The sequence below is a fragment of the Aspergillus piperis genome (assembly GCF_003184755.1).
Source record: "Aspergillus piperis CBS 112811 unplaced genomic scaffold BO85scaffold_5, whole genome shotgun sequence".
NCBI classification, from domain to species: Eukaryota; Fungi; Ascomycota; class Eurotiomycetes; order Eurotiales; family Aspergillaceae; genus Aspergillus; species Aspergillus piperis.
This window is the reverse complement of record NW_020291595.1, coordinates 173,110-190,651: the sequence shown is the minus strand read 5'-3', so window position 1 is coordinate 190,651 and position 17,542 is coordinate 173,110. Positions and strand designations below refer to the sequence as shown.

The 17,542-nt window shown below is 48.7% G+C and overlaps 4 protein-coding genes across 4 annotated transcripts; 2 read left to right on the top strand and 2 right to left on the bottom strand.

Moving 5' to 3' along the window:
• The first annotated feature begins 1,551 nt into the window (after positions 1 to 1,551).
• On the top strand, positions 1,552 to 2,804 carry BO85DRAFT_518313 (uncharacterized protein). Its single transcript, XM_025664964.1, has 4 exons — positions 1,552 to 1,668; positions 1,739 to 2,016; positions 2,075 to 2,153; positions 2,207 to 2,804. The coding sequence occupies exons 2-4, from the start codon at positions 1,987 to 1,989 to the stop codon at positions 2,581 to 2,583; spliced, it is 486 nt and encodes a 161-aa protein (XP_025517416.1). The 5' UTR covers positions 1,552 to 1,668; positions 1,739 to 1,986; the 3' UTR covers positions 2,584 to 2,804.
• Positions 2,805 to 3,938: 1,134 nt separating this feature from the next.
• Positions 3,939 to 5,370, bottom strand: BO85DRAFT_393022 (ketopantoate reductase family protein). Its single transcript, XM_025656866.1, has 5 exons — positions 5,295 to 5,370; positions 5,148 to 5,241; positions 5,038 to 5,092; positions 4,782 to 4,981; positions 3,939 to 4,722 (listed from the first exon to the last, which is right to left on the bottom strand). Exons 1-5 carry the CDS (start codon positions 5,333 to 5,335, stop codon positions 4,144 to 4,146), a joined length of 969 nt encoding a protein of 322 aa, XP_025517415.1. The 5' UTR covers positions 5,336 to 5,370; the 3' UTR covers positions 3,939 to 4,143.
• BO85DRAFT_393019 (DUF3433 domain-containing protein) lies at positions 5,347 to 9,829 on the bottom strand. Its single transcript, XM_025656865.1, has 3 exons — positions 9,480 to 9,829; positions 7,540 to 9,393; positions 5,347 to 7,490 (listed from the first exon to the last, which is right to left on the bottom strand). The coding sequence occupies exons 1-3, from the start codon at positions 9,613 to 9,615 to the stop codon at positions 5,656 to 5,658; spliced, it is 3,825 nt and encodes a 1,274-aa protein (XP_025517414.1). The 5' UTR covers positions 9,616 to 9,829; the 3' UTR covers positions 5,347 to 5,655.
• Positions 9,830 to 14,652: 4,823 nt separating this feature from the next.
• On the top strand, positions 14,653 to 16,934 carry BO85DRAFT_518310 (putative hydrolase; the record flags this gene model as incomplete). The annotated part of the gene is made up of 8 exons (XM_025664963.1): positions 14,653 to 14,980; positions 15,031 to 15,247; positions 15,298 to 15,482; positions 15,541 to 15,944; positions 15,993 to 16,208; positions 16,265 to 16,405; positions 16,454 to 16,584; positions 16,637 to 16,934. The coding sequence occupies 8 exons, from the start codon at positions 14,653 to 14,655 to the stop codon at positions 16,932 to 16,934; spliced, it is 1,920 nt and encodes a 639-aa protein (XP_025517413.1).
• Positions 16,935 to 17,542: the final 608 nt, after the last annotated feature.

Sequence of the window (17,542 nt, the reverse complement as noted above, 5' to 3'; positions counted from 1 at the left end):
GAAAATCCTGGTTGTGAATCACAGCAGCCACTTAGCCAGTACTGAAGTTAAAGTCGCCCGACACAATCATCTCCTCGTTCCAGCAACACAGAGCCATCCAGTTGCAGGATCTGCCACAAGGTCCTTACCATGGAGACTCAAGCGATAACACCTGCCGACCCAGCACTATCAACGTCAGACAGGCCATCCTGCTATCCCATATAAAAGATGAATTTTTTTTTTTTTTTTTTTTTTTTTTTTTTATGTTTTCTTTAAACCAACAATACAGTTTAGAAGCTCTAACTTTGTAGATAGATCCTCTGTATAAGAATGAATGTCCAAATCTTCTTCCGATCTTCAAAAAAAATTTAATGCATATGGTTATCTCGTGTGTCTATTGTGGCTCTCTGGCGAAGGCTCTTTAGAATTCTGTCCCACGGTTCTCGGACAGTTTACTCTTGACAGTCAGCAAGGAGCCAACCTGATACGCCCTATACATCATCCAGTGCCACAACGGATAGATTCAGTATTAGATAAGATGCACTAGATGGAACATAATTAGCATTCTACAGGAAAAGAGACTTGGCAACCTGCCTGATACCAGTATTGCAGCTACTCAAGGCGACTAATAGATATCGTGTTACTAAGTGACGAAGCTGAAATACCCTCTGTAGGTATATAAATAGAGATTTGATGATCGAACACTTAGATATTCTGCCGTTATCAATTGTTATAACTATGTCTATATATCGAGACAGAGTAAAATGGGTTTGAATATTTCGAAATTCTAGCGATTTTCCGCATATTAACGGACCAGTATATTGGCAGAGAACTATATTGTCAACTCTAGAAGCTTGGGGGCTTAAGCCCGTGAAAAAAGGAGATTATTACCTCTTTATATAATACCGAGTCTTCTAGTCTCATAGTAGTTGAGATATATTGTGTTTTAAAAGAGACTTTTATATAGTATAACCGTGGGTTACGTTATACTACCTAATAACAATACTATTTTTCAGGTCGCTGCCATGTCTGGTGTTTTGCTAATCAAGGAACTACCGGCATTGGCACATAGATCAAATATTCTTTTCTTGCCTAGCTAATGAGGGTCTTCAGCTTCTTATGGACTACGTATAACGAAAGGGTCGAAAGACTCTACTTGTTTGTAATGGTGGTGCTTACCGTCACGTGTAAGGACATGGGTTCTCTCAACTGCTCACAAACGGTCAAGTGACCTTTGCAGCTTCTCACGTGCTTTGAGACCTTTTGCCAGCATCATGTAATCATAGAAATAATCACATGACTGCGGTCGCACGGTCGCGGATAGCAGCAGGTGCAGTCTTAGCCAGGATGTTCAATTCGTATGTTTGAATTAATTTCAGTCTTTTGTCTGTCGAGGAAATGAGCAAGGCGGATATGTAGCCTAGGGATCCTTACCGAAGCACAGTGTTCCTGCCTGTAATTTCGACCCCCACTTTTTGCCTAAGGCATAATGGGCTTTAAGAGGCGGTGAGTATTCTGCAAGATACCCGAATTATAGTAGTAGGCGGTGTAAGCGACCGCGAGAATAGGAGCCTTTCCTGATCGGGTCAACGTGTTCAAATGTATGCCTGGTGAAAGGGGCATCAATGATTGGCATCCAGGCACTGTTGATGCTTATCATCTCACCATCCATGCAAATATCACCAAGACGTAAGTGCCATATGCATATCATGACTATCTACAGCATGCTTACCTCTCGTATGTTAAATCTTCTGTATAGAGATGCCCGACTAGGCCCTCCAAAGCATTACTGCGACCAGCCTTGCCTTTTGCATACCACTCAGACCAACATTCACAACACTGAGCATTCACTGATGACAACATTTTTATCATGAGGTGTAATACTTGTTATACTTGAGCTGTTACCCCATCCAATTCCTATCCAACACACCAAAATTATCATATGATCTCATCTTCTAAGCTAATTACCAACACCTTCTACCTCTCACCACACAAACTCATCAGACAATGTACTGGACCAACGAAGCCAACGCCAAAGTAAGCGAGCAGAACCTACACATACACAATCTATGACAGACACAACTGACAAATGAAGCTCTTTGTCGGTGTATTGGAGCAGATGCGTGGGAAACTCAAGCTAGATTACGAACGACTTGCCACCCACATGGGCAGCGGTACCTTGAACCCTAGGATAAATCCATATTTACACCAAAGCTAATCCAGACAGATTGCACTGCATGTGCGATCGAACAGCAGATAACAAAGCTCAAGCGTCAGGCGAACAACTCCAGTCCCACCAAGAGCACTGCCGGCAGCTCGGGTAACAAGTCGACCTTAACTACTACTCCGTCTAGTATACCCAAGAAGCGACAGCCTGATATCGCTTGCATATTTCACAAGCGTTCGGCTAAGAAGACCAAGTTGGATGATAAGGATGCACCCGTCTCTCCTTTTAAATTGGTAACTGTGAAGCGGGATATCGAACCGGATGTCGTCTTTGTTAAAACAGAGACTAAGTCTATGGTCATGGAAAAATTCAAGGAGGAAAGATCGTGGTTGATTCCAGGTCAATATCTCTCTGTTAAATATTGGGCGCTGGGTTAAGGGAGGAAACACCGATGTGGAATATGTTTTCTTTGAAGAACAACACGAATAGCTGAAGGACTAAACTCATACAATCAGTCTAATGCCTGAATGAAATAACAACCCGCTGCTCGAAACGTCTCATGAGCCATCAATGATTTCAATTCCAACACCCTGGGTTCCTCGGTATGATTATAGGCAGAGTCGAAGGAATTTATTTATATTGATTTAGACTACTAAAGCCAGACGACAATAGTCCACATAGGATGAATATGTATGTTTGATCTGCTAAACAAAGAAGTCAAAGTAGACATTATATCAGTTACTCAGATCTGACATTAATAAGAATAGTTCATCATCACGACCTCGTTTTACGCTACTTCTTATGGCACAATACCCACAACCGCTCCTCTACCCGTTAGTTTCTTGCTGAAACATTCGCATCCAAAGTGGCCAGCCACTATAGCAAACCAACAGAAAATCCCCTCTCCGTTGACAGTCTCTATTCTCTGTTGTGGCTCCATGCATTCAAAGGCCTCGTCCATAGCACAGGTCGGCATCGGGTCCCTTGGTTATCTCTATTTCCGCTGCCCTTTTCTCGGACTCTTCGTTACCCTTGGCGTCTCTCTGAGGGCCCGTTATTTGCAGCATTGCACGCTTGCCTTTGCTTTTGGGAATGCCCCAAGGTGGCAGAGGGTTATGGAGTGACGATGTGGATAGCCACTTGTTCGAATGGGTCATGACGAGACAGAACTAAAGTAGTATAGCCTATTAATGTAGGATTGTATTGTGGATTGTATCAGATGTAGGTCTCGATATCAGGTTTGTACCTGGTATCTTCTGACATGGTCACTTTTAGGATATAATTCAACCAATGGACTTGTTCTACCTCAAAAAAATAGATTTCAATAATATTGACTTCCCATCATAATCAAAAGAGAGCTAGATTATGTCATAGGATTGTTTGATGACTAGCCCCCTTTGTAGAAGATCAGTTATATGCGCAGCGGATCATGGAAAGGAAGCACAGTGGCTGGGTTGATAAGTGCGGAGCACAGAACAATCAAGGTAGTTTTATTCTCGACTGTGTGCTGGCTGTGATGTTAGTAGAGACATTTTTCAACTGTTCTCCGGACAGTTAAGGATTTTGAGGAAAAGATATATGAAGTACAAGTGTAGTATAATATTGAACTAATATTCTTCTGAGACAATTCATATTGTCTGGTCTTTTGGATCTAACAGAATATTCTTTGATGGCCGAGTACAATGAAAGGGAAAGAAGACGTGAACGGAGGAGAAGGGAGCTTCATATGACTGCTAGACGTAGTGTGAATACGAGAAGACTAATTTGGAGAGTGAACAGTAAGATTATAAGTAGTGAATGTATCCCAGATGAATGAAATGACTGGGTTGAAATTCCAGTTGATAAATGACAGGGAGAGCATGAATGTATACTAAATACCTTATCGAGAAGGATATTTGAATATGTAGGCGTATACATCAACTATAGCCATGAGAAACCTCTACTTTGTAGGAATCTACTCGTCTAGCTCTATCCACAGACTACCGAAAGTTCATCTCTCAAATCTTCTGCACCCGACGCATCTCCCCATCAACAGCCCGCAACAGTACATACAGTGTCTCCAACACCGGCGTAGGAACCCCCAACTCCCGCCCCTTACGCACCGGCGTACCCACAATCACCTCAATCTCCATCGGCCGGTTATTCTCCCGGTCGATCTGCATACTCGTTCGGACTGCCCCCAGACCTTGAATTCGCGCCAATTGGGTGTCGATCAGATCATCTGGGAGAGGGACACCCGCAGCACGAGCCACGGCCACGGCCTCGCTCATGAGTCGTCGCGTGAAGGGAATGGCATCAGCAGAGGATTGCAAGAATGCTTGCGTGTCCAAAGCGGTCAGGGTTGTCAGGGTGTTCCAAGCGCAGTTCCAGATGACTTTGGACCAGCGGGTGGGTTGGATGTTGTCGTGCACGGTGTGACGAGTCTGACCTGCGGCGAGAAGGCCAGTGAAGGTGTTGAGACGCTCAGCCTCCACAGCATCTGGAACGTTAGGGTTCGGGTAAAGGCCGAGTTCGGTGTCTTCGGATGTGGTGTGGATGACGGTGCCTGGGGTGGGCTGGGATGCTCCGACCCATGTCTGGGCGGGGTTAGTGGGGTTGGCTGTTAAGGACGTTGAGGATTGGGGAATAGACATACAACGCAGGAGATGATGCTGCAGGATTGGTAGACCTCGCGGAATGGCTCTTCGTTTCCCACGCCGTTCTGGATAATTACAATTGTGGTGTCCTTGCCAATTGCCGGTGCTAGCGAATGGACGGCGCTGGCTGGGTCAATGGCCTTGTTGGTGCAGACAACATAGTCGACTGGGTGGGTGAGTTCTGAAGGTGAGCGGACCACTTCGCGATCGGGTTAGTTGGTGATGCTGGTTGTGACTGCGTGAGGGAGCAGTTACCGTGGTCTGGATAGAATCGATGCTCGCCGTGATTGGCACTTTTCAGAAGGATGCCCTGTGTGGTAGTGAGTTTATGGGGTTTTGTTCGAAAGCCACTGAAAGAGACTCACATTCTCTTTGACGGCTGCGTAGTTGGACCGGGCAACCACGGTAAGACGAACTTTGTTACTACGATGCAGAATAAAGGCGTAGAAAGAGCCAATGCTGCGATCCAGTTAGATTCATCGCCGGGCAGAGAATTGGAGGAGACTGCATACGCTCCCAGCCCATAGAGAAGGACATCAACCTGGTTGGCCATGAGCAACAAATGATTGAAAAATAAACTGAATTAGAGACTGGACTGACTGACAGGCAGGTAACAGGGAGTAATAGTAGTGACAGTAGTAGTAGAGCCAAGCTATAACAAATGCGGGGGTGCTTCCCCGCTCGGAACAAGTCCGAACTCGTCGGGAAAGTTGAAAAGGGCTGTTGAATCCAGTAAGATGCTGCATAAATAGTGTAAAGTCAAAGTTTCTTTTCAGATCTATGTACATGTGATGCAAAACTCCGAACCACCCCGGTCTATCCCGTTCGCCAAATTTTTGTGGTATATAATAGTACATCCGTAATCATATCGCATCACTCATGATGATCGGGCCCAGGCTCAACTCTCGACTCTCCAATGGGCTGCATCTCGATCACTTCCGGCCCTTTCGCCGCGTCAGTTCCTCCATCTGGTGGTTTGTCGACAAGCCCAACCGCCTCTTCGTCGACAGCATACCGCCACCGCCCATCCGCCTGTAGGAACATCCGAAACCCATATCGCTTGTCCAGCCGAGTCAGATGCTCTCGGCGCTGCTCATTGGTCCAAGAATACGTGTTGCGAAAGTCACTCAGCATGCGGCTGTGCGCAACCCACGGAATGATCGCTCCAATGGATCGTGGCATCCGGGGGCCGCGAAAACGACCGCGTCGGGTGCCGAAGACGACTAACACGACCAGCGTGTCTAGTGCAATGATCACCAGCGCCATGGCCAGCGAGGGCACCGACGGGACCATGGTCCACGTATTGGAGATCTCCGTGGCATTACCGGCCGACACCACCTCATCCAAAGGCACCAGATACATGTTTCGCCAGATCGTGAAGTAGGTGCTCCACACCCACTGATACACAACCTGCGACTGTGTCATCAATTCCAAGGCGTTGAGCGGAACAATCTTCTCGTGCTGCCGGTAGAGACGGGCCACGAGAAACCCTGCCCAGTCATATGACGAAACATAAGACCGGTTCCGCCCTGGTTCCTCCCCCACGAAGCTCTGAGGGATGGCGGCAAAGACCTTGTTAAACTGGCCTAGAGCCATCGTCGCATTTTCATACATGGTTCCTGACGTGGTTTCCGTACCAGGAATCGGGTCTATGTCGGATATCTGACCCCGACGGTCAAAGGTCACGGAGAAATTTTGAAGTTGCACATGTGGTTCACATTGGAGCGCAATGGTGTTGTCATCGGTGAAAGGTGACTCCGAGGTATAATTCCACCGTCCAACCACCAGCACTGTCGACATCTGACACAAATCGGTGTCCGTGTCCGCCACCGGGGAAAGAAAGTGGATGGAGAGGGCAATAGCGTCGCTGGGGCGTACTAGCGACGTCATGTTAACCCTACATTGCCGACTGACATCACGGGACGGTCGATAGACGAAAAAGGTATCCTGGCCGTCTTCTCTCAAGTTCTGGGATGTCTCCAAGGTTTTGCAGTCCAGATCACTACCGATTCCGAGCGTGGTCGCCCCGTACATCAGGTCAGGGTCCGAGTCGGTGTTCTTGATCGGAGCAAATGAATGGTTCGCAGACATCCATGGCAATAATGGTACACCGCTAGTGGCGCTGTTCTGGATCAGATCGAACTCCGTGAAGTCCGGAGCGAAGTCTGTCCGTAGAAAATGGGAGTTGCTGTAATTGACGTAAAGAGATGTTGACGGCAGATAGGACTCCGTCAGTCTCTGCGTGAACAGACCACCGGCAACAACAGTCAGCAGGATGTTGGCGATGCAAGCAAGTGAGACGAGGCTTAGAAGGGTATGCCGATTCCGGACGGCTTTTCTTAAGATCGACCAAGGATTTTGTGACGCATAATTCATAGACAGCGACGTTTGAGCGGCCACCATGCCGCGCTGAAGGTGGACCCACGGCTCCAGAATGCTGATGTTGCGAAGGATCGAGTTGCATAAAGCCGCCACGGAAGATGCGACAACAGATGGGAGAAAGGAGGTTATGGCCTGCAGTAAACTGGAACTGGACTGGGAGAGATGTTGAAAACTCCCGTCGTGGGCAAGTGTGGCTGCCGTCACTCCCATCACAGCGATGACGGCAGCGAGGAGAAGAAATTCGATGATGAAAATGGGTATTACCAAAAAATGCGGCATTGGGTCGACACGTGTCCGTAGTTGCTCGCTGAGAGTGACCGGGGAACCTGCTATAGTTAGCTTGAAGTCCACAGGGCTTGGAGTATATGGACTGACCGTCTGCAGTTATGATCTCGAGTCGGGGTCCCGTTGGTCCCTGTTGCCATCGAAGCCAACAGTTTCGCAAGACTTGACGTAGTTGCCGCGTCGAGAATTGGTGAAATTCGGGCTGAGGATTCGCAAGGATGTTGTAAGGTGTGAAGACATCAGTCAACATGCTACACATGGCACCAATAGAGCTCGGGTCACTCTGCAGGATGTTGGGGCGTGTTCCGTAAAAGTAGAGGAGAGATATGGTGAGACAGATGGCGATCGCCAAGATCACCTCAGAAAACAACGAGGCGAACGACACGACTGCGATGGCGACTTGCGTAGACTCCCGTTGGGCTGGTACATTGGTCGGATTCTGGTCGGGGTTGAAGAGCCGACTCATTGTAAGCACGAACGTCTCCGCTACACTTCGTTTGACCTTGCTCTCGAATTCGTCCGTCGTCATGACGGTCGATGCATCCAGTACCAGAAGAGGCTCGAGGTCGCCCAGGTCCTGGCTAATCACAGGCAGCTCTGTGACTGTAGTATCGCCAGTAGTCTCGTTTAATTCAATAAACAACATGTCGCCCGTATATGGTGCTCGCTGAGCCAGGAGATCCTGGAAAGCGTCGATATTGAGCTGGTCTGTTCCCAACTCCCGTTCGGTATCGGCGTATCCATAGATGTTTGTAATTGAGCTGTTAGCATGCATGGAGACCTTGGCCTCCGCCTGTCGATATTCAACCTTGCAGCCAAAGATGCCGGCAGATGAAGTGAACTCGGAGCCCAACTGACTGATGCTATTAGCTCCGGCCACCGTGGCATTGACCGAGAGGACGACTCCATATAAATCATAGGGATCATCGCAGCCATGAGTGGTAAAAGCCTTTCTACGGCTGTATACAGGTTGCGACTGATTGTTCCACACGGGCTCCCAGTACCGAACCTGCAAGTAATCGGTTGTCGGAAAGAAAATATTGCTGTAGTGAAAATCTAATGTGCATGTCTCGTTCGTCCCGGGGATATCCTGCAGCTGCACGCCCGATACGTCCCACGAGAGAATGGGTGGATCGCTCGATGTGTCATTGATGGAGACAGATAGGTGGTCATGTGCTACAATATTACGACACTCCATTTGAGACCAGTAGATGGTTTGATTGAGCGTCCAAACCGTACTTTCCCGCCGGTCTTCCATGCTGATTTCGACGGGTGCTACTGCGTAGCTGGAGGACTGAGAGCTATGCAGATTGTCACGAGCAGTGAGAACGGAGTCCAGAGCCAGGGTGTCATTGCTTTTCTGCGCCTTGATCCATACAGCCTGGGTATGTAGGTCCAGCAGCTGGGGCCAAGTCTTGATGTTCTCGTTGCTCACGACGGTAATTTCACGGAGTTCGAGAAGGGTACTCTGCAGAGCCGGGAGGAGCACGCGGATGAGCAGGGTAGCGAGAGACACGAGCAATACGACCCAATGGCCTCGTTTGGCCGAGGTGAGCGGCGTAAGAAAGGACTGGCCGAAGTTGTAGTTGATGAAGAGAACCGATGCCGGCGCTCCCTCCGGGCGAGAAATCTGGAAGTATGGCTCGAGGCGCAGAACATCATAATCGATGAAGGTCCACAGGGTGACAAGAATGAGGGCAGCAATAATGGGAAGATAGTTGTAGGCGAACGACTGGGCGTCAGACACGGTATCGGTATCTGGAAAAAAGTATAGACCTCCATATTGATCGCTATACCGGCGAAGTATCTCGAGCGTGATCAGCATCGCAAACATGATCGCCGCAATCCAAGAGAGATATGGGGGACGCAGGGCAACGGGCCGCCATCCTCCCAAAGCAGTGGGTTTTCCATTATGCAGGCTGGCGCGGATGAGGCCAAGATGCTCTAAAGGCATGAAACTGGGTCAGTCCTGCTGGAAGACGTGTAGATCGCCAGTAGAGGAACATGGCGATGGGCAAGGTTAGACTTACGGGAGATATACAGCCGGACATCGGACAGACTCTTTTCCAGGCCCCCGAACATGCTTGAGGGGCATGCTCCTTTGGGGGCAAACGGCGGTGTCGGAGGCGGACCGGATGCTGTGTCATCGCCCAAGGGATGGCTCATGGAGGGAAGTCGATGGGGCCACGGAACGGGTTCATCTCTGGAGATGGGTGATGCGACAGACAAACGGAAAGGACATGGTGGAAGTTGCCGATAACCTTCCTAACGACGTGACGAACACGATGTAGGGGATTGAGAGGGGGGAAAGCAAAAGAAGGAAAGAAAGAAGGGGGAGGAGGATGAGGAGGGGGAGGAGAAGCCGGCGGAGTGAGGAAAGAGAGGAACGGCGAGAAGAGGCCGCGAGGATGACGATCGACGTTTGAATCTCGCCGGCAATTCTTGATTTGCGTAGTCGGTGGGGGTCACGGGCTGCGGCAGGGGGGGGGAGGACTTAGTACTAAGTAATACTAAGTTGGCTGTTCACTGAACGAATGTTTGCCGTTTTGCCCATTTAGGCTGGTGACTCCCCACCCATTGGCCCATCACAGACCGCACAGCAGCCGCCTCTCCCCCAATCAGCATCTGACAGGGTCTGAAATGTTGACTCCATTGGTTCGTCAGGAACCTTTGAGTGGGGCCAGAGTCTGGGCAAGGGCTCAGGCACTAAGCCAAATCGGCTAGGCATCGACCACCGTCTGGGCCAATCTGGCGAATAGCGGGCCAGACAGGGCACCTCTTCGGGACTAGCGAGCGCAGGGTTCCCGATGTAGGGTCTTGGGGGCTTTGTTGAGAGTGGGCAGAAGTGGGCTGACCGCACCACGCTGGGAAATCCACAATGGAAGGGAAAGAATTCGGCTTTGACTGTCTGGACTCGGGCCCAAATATCCACTTTCTGGTCCTGAGGATCCACTTGAACCCTTCGTGAAAATAGTCACGTGAGGAGCAAGGAATTGGTATCGAAAAAGACACAAAGCATCATGTTTCTTGGTATGACTGTATCTTGTCTTTGTCAAGTCAGTATTGTCAGATGCCATCGAAAGATACACCCTAAGATATTAAGATGCAAAATTCACGTCTAAAAGGTGCCTTTACGAAATTTGTCTCCTAGCACTGGGAGGTATATATATATATATATCGGTGCTAAGGACAGGTAGTTCTATATCATCCTCTGGCAATTCCTTAGCATTTCGAAATCTGTAAAAGTCACAGCAGTACTCCTTAGGGTAACTTAATATATAACCTATTTGAAACACTTCTGCAGACTACTATCTCGCCTCTACCTGTGTTATCGCCACTGTAATGCCTCATACTACCATCAGCTGCACTTAATAGGAAACAACATACTCACAAGATACCGACCCCGCCCCCACCATCAAAGACAAATGCTGCCAATATGGGAACTACCGAGGACTTGAAAGCAACAGCAATAGCTAGAAGCTGACTGAAGTATAGTACTAAAATGGTCATACGTAAATTCTTTGTTCTATCCAAGCACTAAGAAGCCATTGTTGGGTGACGAGAGACAAAACCCGTCTTTTATAGAGAACCAACTCATATTGACCCATATAATGGAGAAATCCGTGAAACGAACAACATACTACATTGACTGATAGCTCATGGTTATCAAGTGAGACACAATCCCTTGGTGTCATCCGTAACTAAGACAGTTGTTGTTGAGCCTATATATGTACTCCTTAAAGAACAATCCATGCTCTTCATCAAAAGCACTCGCATGCATTCTCACCAATCAGTCCATCTACACCTTACTGTTAAGTAACATCTCGCACAGAATATAGAGACGCTACCACAATATGTCTTCAATTCATTTTCTATCGCTCGAAACTCGCCAGATCATCCTCGGTTACCTTGATATCGACTCGCTACTCCCTGCCATTCACAGCTGTCGGCCATTCTATCTGGCTTACAAGGGGTATGAGGCATCTGTGTTGAAATCGTGCCTGTATATTACCATCACGCCCGAATACTACCATATGCCATACTCACCCTAGATATCGCCAAGTCCCCGCACGGGGATTTGATTGAATACTGCGAGCTGATTGAAAAGCGATTGGGGAATCCCACGGAGACGCTCCGCGATTAAAAACCCGATCATTCTACGCTCACCTGGTTATACGGCAAGCATCCCTGAATCGCTTCGCTAGGCCGAAGCACTATGAGTACATCAGTGGAATCCGTCATTTCAAATACCTAGTGACGTATACGGCTGATAGCGTATCGTCAAATTCGATTGACCTGAAGCAGCTCTTCATCGTGAGCACTTATTTTCATAATATCAAAAATAAGTTGTACACTCCCAGCGGTATCAGTCTGATTTTGGCTCTAACTGGCTGTTAGTTGGTGAGGACACGCTTCGCAATTTCTGGCGCATTGATTCTCTTCGAACCCATAATGAATGGTCCAGACAGTGGTCAAAAAAGCATGTGAGACACGCTACAGTAAGCTTCCTGGTATTCACTTTGCGCTCTTACATGGTCTGATCCATCTTCGGCTCTTCTAGGACTGTCATCAAGCTTCCATGCTGTTACTGGCTCGTCGAGCACTCGATCCAAGTTACTCTCACGTATATCTGCCAGCCTGGGAGGGTAGAGTCCCGATATCATGGACATTCTGCAATACATTGATGAATGAAGTAATTGGCGAGCTTTCATGGGAGCGGAAGCTCTCCCGTATCTAACGTCAATCTGGCACAGGCGTGCCTTTCTAGTTTAAGCGATCGAACATGCCGTGCGACGTTTAGGAAGAATCTCGGAACATATAAGTATGGGATAGTAATGTGGGATAAGTTAAGGATGCTCAACTCGAGGCTCAAGGATATTTATCGGACAGATTGCAGCGTGCCTGTAATGCTCTATATATATGAGTCCATGATGGTGTCTCCTGCGGAGCAGAGCAATAGCGGTTACTTGAACGAGACCCCAGGAATTTCGAAGATACTACCGGAAGGGGAAGAGAGAGAGAACAAGACTGCTCCGTTCTTCAATGACTCCCCTCAACAACCGGGACGTCAAGCTGTCTCACGGGCAGCATCGCCTGGCCTCATGTCATGGTGCTCAGATGAATTGCGCGTAGTGAAAAAGGAAAAGGCAATGAGGAGTGACTTGTCAATTGGTGCCCATCATCCGGGAACAAGCTGGGAGAACCCGCTTGGACCGGTGTCGAGTTGGCAGCCTTATTCTCGGGTTTGTCGGTGGGAGAAGTGATATAATTTAGACCAGCGATCTGTCCTTGCAGTCATTACTCCCATGTCTGTTACTGTTCACTCAAAGTTCTGTATGCTATAATTTACGCGGCCGTACGTTTTCTTTTGCATTGGTAATTTGTAATTATGACAGTGTTTTTCGGGATACTTATCACTTTAACCAGTGGAACACCTGCAAAGTTAGGACCACTATGATTCGATATGTGAGTAGGGGGTGGCATGGAAATGATGTTCATTTACCAATTCCCACACATAGAGTGGTATTTAGACGCTGACATTTGCTTAATACAATAACAATAGTGATACACCTCAAGGGGTAGCTGGTCAGGCCCAGAATAGGTAGGAGTCAAACCTTCTACAAAACATTCTCAGGTTACTATGTCCATTGAGGTCAGGGACCCACTTCACATGATCTGAACAGCCAGTGCAGCTCCTGAAATGTGGCTTTTGCATGTGGCACAGCCATATTATGGACCCGGTCAGGATGCCATGGAAGAGCACAGACCCCAGGACAAGGCATTGAGTGGCTATGCTCAGCTGAAACGTGTACGCTAAAATCAGCCAAGGTCTTGTCATACACTCTGGAACGACCATTGAACAGTCTCGCTTACAGCAATGTCTTGTCGTTGGGCACTCATCCGAACAGGCTTGTGCAGTACTCCACAGTGGATGGAGAATGCCCGGATGCCCCGGAAATTCGGCGCATCTCGGCCACGCTCTGTCAACCCAGCTGCCGCTGATCACGGCCGAGTGGAGCCAACGGCGACTAGCATCAATCTAGGATAGACGTACATATGTCAGGCTACTGTTCCGTGGTAAAGAACTCGCGACAAATGTCACCCCAGACGTCCAATTCATGTCTAAACACCATGTCCATGGATGTGCTGGTCATGCTACCGAGGAAAGGCACTATATCAAAACACCCTTGGCAGGGCTGACAGCAGCGCGACCGCCGTCAAATCACGATGCGCGATAAGCGCTACAACGCATGACCCATGACTTGGCTGACGCAACCCCGCATTATGCCTCTGTCCTTGATTTGTTGCTGATAAACGCCGGGTCGAGCTCTTAGGCAGCATACAAAACATATGCGGGGTCAATAATGTGCCCTGGGTATGATAAGGCTCGTATGAAGGTGAAGTCGCATCCATCGTGACATTGCCGGGCTCGGCAGATATGCGTATTGGCGCTGTAGATTACTACCACCGGTTCCAAGGTTCAGGCACCAGACCATGTTCTGAAAAAGGGGAAATTGAAAGATTAGAGTTTGAACACAAAGTGCCGAATCTTGGATTCTCAGAAGCCCGTTGTTCCTATTGGTTTTCCGAACAATGCGATCTTTTCATCCTCTGTTGTTCCAATGGTTGCATTCCAGGGCGGTGCGCTGATTGGGCCTTATGCTGAGTCAGAAGCCAGGGGCTTTCATTTTTCCCATGCAAGATCTGTTTTGCCTCTGGGACTTCCCGAGAGAACCGGAGAGATTTTTGAGTACCTGAACTTAGTCATGAGGTGAACGTGGAGATTTGATCCTCGATCGTTGCTCAAATTTGGCAAGTGGCAATCCAGTAGCGCCGATGTATCTCCATTCCCGCCAAACGGAGCACTCATGCACCACTAATGTGCCAAGCGGACGTCGGTGGATCACAGTCCTCTCATGTCCTCCTACCTCTGGGCGGCGGCCCCTCCATCACAGTCTATAGGGCTGCCATGGCCCTTATGCCTGCATTTGTGGGCCGACGAGCCATGGCGGCGTCCAGAGAATTGCGCTGTTCAAACTTTGGATGAAAATGCTGGCCGGCATTCCATACATTTGTCTTTGCCTCCGGCAGTTGGTGGGCCGTGAGCAGGATGAAAATATAAATATTCTTGCTTCCTGTCTTTCCGACTGTTGCAAATTCTGAAGTTCACCTTGACAATTTGTAGTCCCCATTGACGCCAACATGTATGGGACTCTTGCCTACCTCTCTTTCTTCCTGACTTGCTCTCTTGCAAGAAGCGTCGGTGATGTACACCAACACGCTGCTCGAACGACCACACAGTATGCTCAGAAGCAGCCGCCGTTGGACACTCCTTGGACGGAGGATGTCGGGACAAATCCATGGCCCGAGTATCCCCGTCCACAGATGGCGAGGAGTCAGTGGCAGAACTTGAACGGTATCTGGCAGTATCAGAGTGCTTCCAGCCTGAATGACAGCCAATACCCGCCTTTCGGTCAAGACCTCGCTCAAGAGGTCCTGATCCCCTCGTGCCTCGAAAGTGGACTATCTGGTTAGTACTCTCTTTATTTGAGATGTCAAAGCTTTGCTAATTCCAGGCAGGTATTCAGGGAACGAACACGCTTTATTCTTGGTTCAGGACCAACTTCACAGTTCCGAATTCCTGGAGTGGAGAGAGCGTTCTCCTCAATTTCGGAGCTGTAGATTATGAAGCTACCGTTTTTATCAACGGAAAGCAGGCTGGTTTTAACCGCGGTGGTTATTTTGAATTCACCATCGACATCACCCAATATGTCGACACTTCGGCGTCTAACGAAATGTTAGTAATTGAATATCAACCGTACGAAAACTTTAGGCTGACCGCAACAGGCTTGTTTTCGTGCATGACCCGACCGATAGCGATGGCTATGTCATCCCTATCGGCAAGCAGCGATTAATCCCGTCGCATATCTTCTACACTCCCTGCAGTGGTATCTGGCAGAGCGTCTGGATCGAAACTGCCCCGGCAAACTATGTGACGCAACTTGATCTTACCGCTGACATGCACGGCCAAGGTGTGTACTTTTCGCATCTTTTGCCTGCTTGATTTTTGCCATTAACGGAACAATGTAGTCAATGCCACCGTGCACAGTTTCACGGGCAATGGCACGGCAGTGAACATCTCTGTGTTAGATGGCGACGACGTGGTCGGATCTGCCAGCGGCTTATCCGATCAGCCTCTTCTGTTCAATGTTTCCGATCCCAAGCTTTGGTCTCCGGACTCGCCCAATCTGTACAACGTGACAGTCACCCTGGGACAAGATAAGATCTCGAGTTACACTGGCTTCCGCACAATCTCGAAGGGTACTGTGGATGGTGTTGTCCGGCCTCTGTTGAACGGAAACTTCAGCTTCATCTTTGGTACCCTTGATCAGGGATACTGGCCAGATGGGCTTTACACTCCCCCAAACCGTGAAGCGATGGTCTATGACTTGAAGTTCCTCAAAGACATGGGCTTCAATATGGTTCGCAAGCATGTAAGTCAAGCAACTCCGCGATTCCGAGCAGGGCTAATTATGTACCAGATCAAAGTTGAGCCAGCGCTCTGGTACCGTGCATGTGACGAAATGGGTCTCCTGGTTATTCAGGATATGCCATCTCTTCGGCCGCTGGAGACCACAGTTGATGCCAATGGCGTGTCTGTAACTATATTGCCCGACGCGGATCAGCAAAATGAATTCGGAAGGCAACTGGAGGTGCTGGTTAATCAGCTCAAGAGCTATCCTAGTGTCTTTGCCTGGGTAAGTAACACTCGAATGAGTTGCGCCGTTCATGACTGACCTTTATGTCTGCATAGGTGATTTATAACGAAGGATGGGGCCAGATCACCAGCTACTATCCCGAGTTCAACTTGACGTCGATTGTGAAGCAGCTTGACCCCACTCGACTGGTTGATGCGACATCTGGCTGGCATGACCACGGCGCCGGCGACTTTAGCGTAAGCCACACCCGCAGTGATCTCGAAACTCTAGATTAACCAATTCAGGATAACCACCACTATGCGAACCCCCAGTGCGGCACTCCGTTCTATTCTATCGACTCCAGCCCGTATGACTCCAACCGGATTGGCATCCAAGGAGAGTTTGGAGGACTTGGGAACAACGTCTCGATCGAGCAGTAAGTTAACAAGTTGGGCTCTAGCTGCAGGAATGAGACTAATTAGCCACAGCCTTTGGAACAACCAAGAAGCGATCAACAGCATCAACGAGACATATGAGATTGACACGGATGTGGATGCTTGGAACTACCGCAGCCACCTTCTGCTGTCTGAGCTGCAGGACCAGGTCCGCCTGTACGCTTGCAGTGTTGGTGTATGGACCCAAACGGTTGATGTTGAGGGTGAGGTGAATGGATTGATGACATACGATCGGCGCGTCAAGCGGGTGAACGAGACCCAGTGGAAGGATGATATCCAGGGTTTGTATGATGCGGCTTCCAAGAGGACCAATTCTTCGTCGACGAATTGATGATGCTTTTGTTCAAAAATAGCATGGTTGGGTACATATAGTTTGATATTCATTTGCATACGAATAGAAGCGCTGTGATAGATCAATCTGATAATTCTTACTTCGACGAGACTCAATGATGGGGAAGGTGAGGTGGTGAGTAGAAGTTCGTATTTCTCGTGGTCCCGTGATGTCGATCTATGAACGTGACCGTGTATGGTACCAATGTACGGTAAGACTAAAAGGTCACATCTACTCAGCATAGCATGTCACAGACTACGAAGCTAAAAGTACCATCTACTTGATCGCTAGGAAGGGGAAGACTCATGATGAGGACAATACATACAGGTAAATGTGCCCATTTTCGATACTGCAGTGCTATGCTTTCCAGGCAACCTGAAATAACCCCTGAAGCAGCAAAAGACACCTTAAGTCTGCCGGAGACATCAAGCTATAGTTAGGGGACCATTCGCCCAGCCTTACGATCTTATCACACCAAAAGACGCAGCACCCTCCCAACCAGGCCAACTCGCAGGCACAGAACTGGTTGGATTGCAAGAACGAATCAGACATGAACATGGAACATGCCTTCGGAGCGCTTTCCGACCAACGTGGTAAATGTGCCTCTG

What these genes read in the sequence shown, in the direction of transcription:
- BO85DRAFT_518313 (XM_025664964.1), top strand. Translation starts at nt 1,987, where the DNA reads ATGTACTGGACCAACGAAGCCAACGCCAAA. An exon ending in CCAACGAAGCCAACGCCAAA is followed by an intron (nt 2,017 to 2,074) that starts GTAAGCGAGCAG and finishes TGACAAATGAAG; the next exon opens with CTCTTTGTCGGTGTATTGGA. An exon ending in TGCCACCCACATGGGCAGCG is followed by an intron (nt 2,154 to 2,206) that starts GTACCTTGAACC and finishes TAATCCAGACAG; the next exon opens with ATTGCACTGCATGTGCGATC.
- BO85DRAFT_393022 (XM_025656866.1), bottom strand. Translation starts at nt 5,335, where the DNA reads ATGGCCAACCAGGTTGATGTCCTTCTCTATGGGCTGGGAGC. An exon ending in ACGCAGCCGTCAAAGAGAAT is followed by an intron (nt 5,093 to 5,147) that starts GTGAGTCTCTTT and finishes ACTACCACACAG; the next exon opens with GGCATCCTTCTGAAAAGTGC. An exon ending in TCGATTCTATCCAGACCACG is followed by an intron (nt 4,982 to 5,037) that starts GTAACTGCTCCC and finishes CCGATCGCGAAG; the next exon opens with TGGTCCGCTCACCTTCAGAA.
- BO85DRAFT_393019 (XM_025656865.1), bottom strand. Translation starts at nt 9,615, where the DNA reads ATGAGCCATCCCTTGGGCGATGACACAGCATCCGGTCCGCCTCCGACA. An exon ending in TGTCCGGCTGTATATCTCCC is followed by an intron (nt 9,394 to 9,479) that starts GTAAGTCTAACC and finishes TCATGCCTTTAG; the next exon opens with AGCATCTTGGCCTCATCCGC. An exon ending in CGAGATCATAACTGCAGACG is followed by an intron (nt 7,491 to 7,539) that starts GTCAGTCCATAT and finishes TAACTATAGCAG; the next exon opens with GTTCCCCGGTCACTCTCAGC.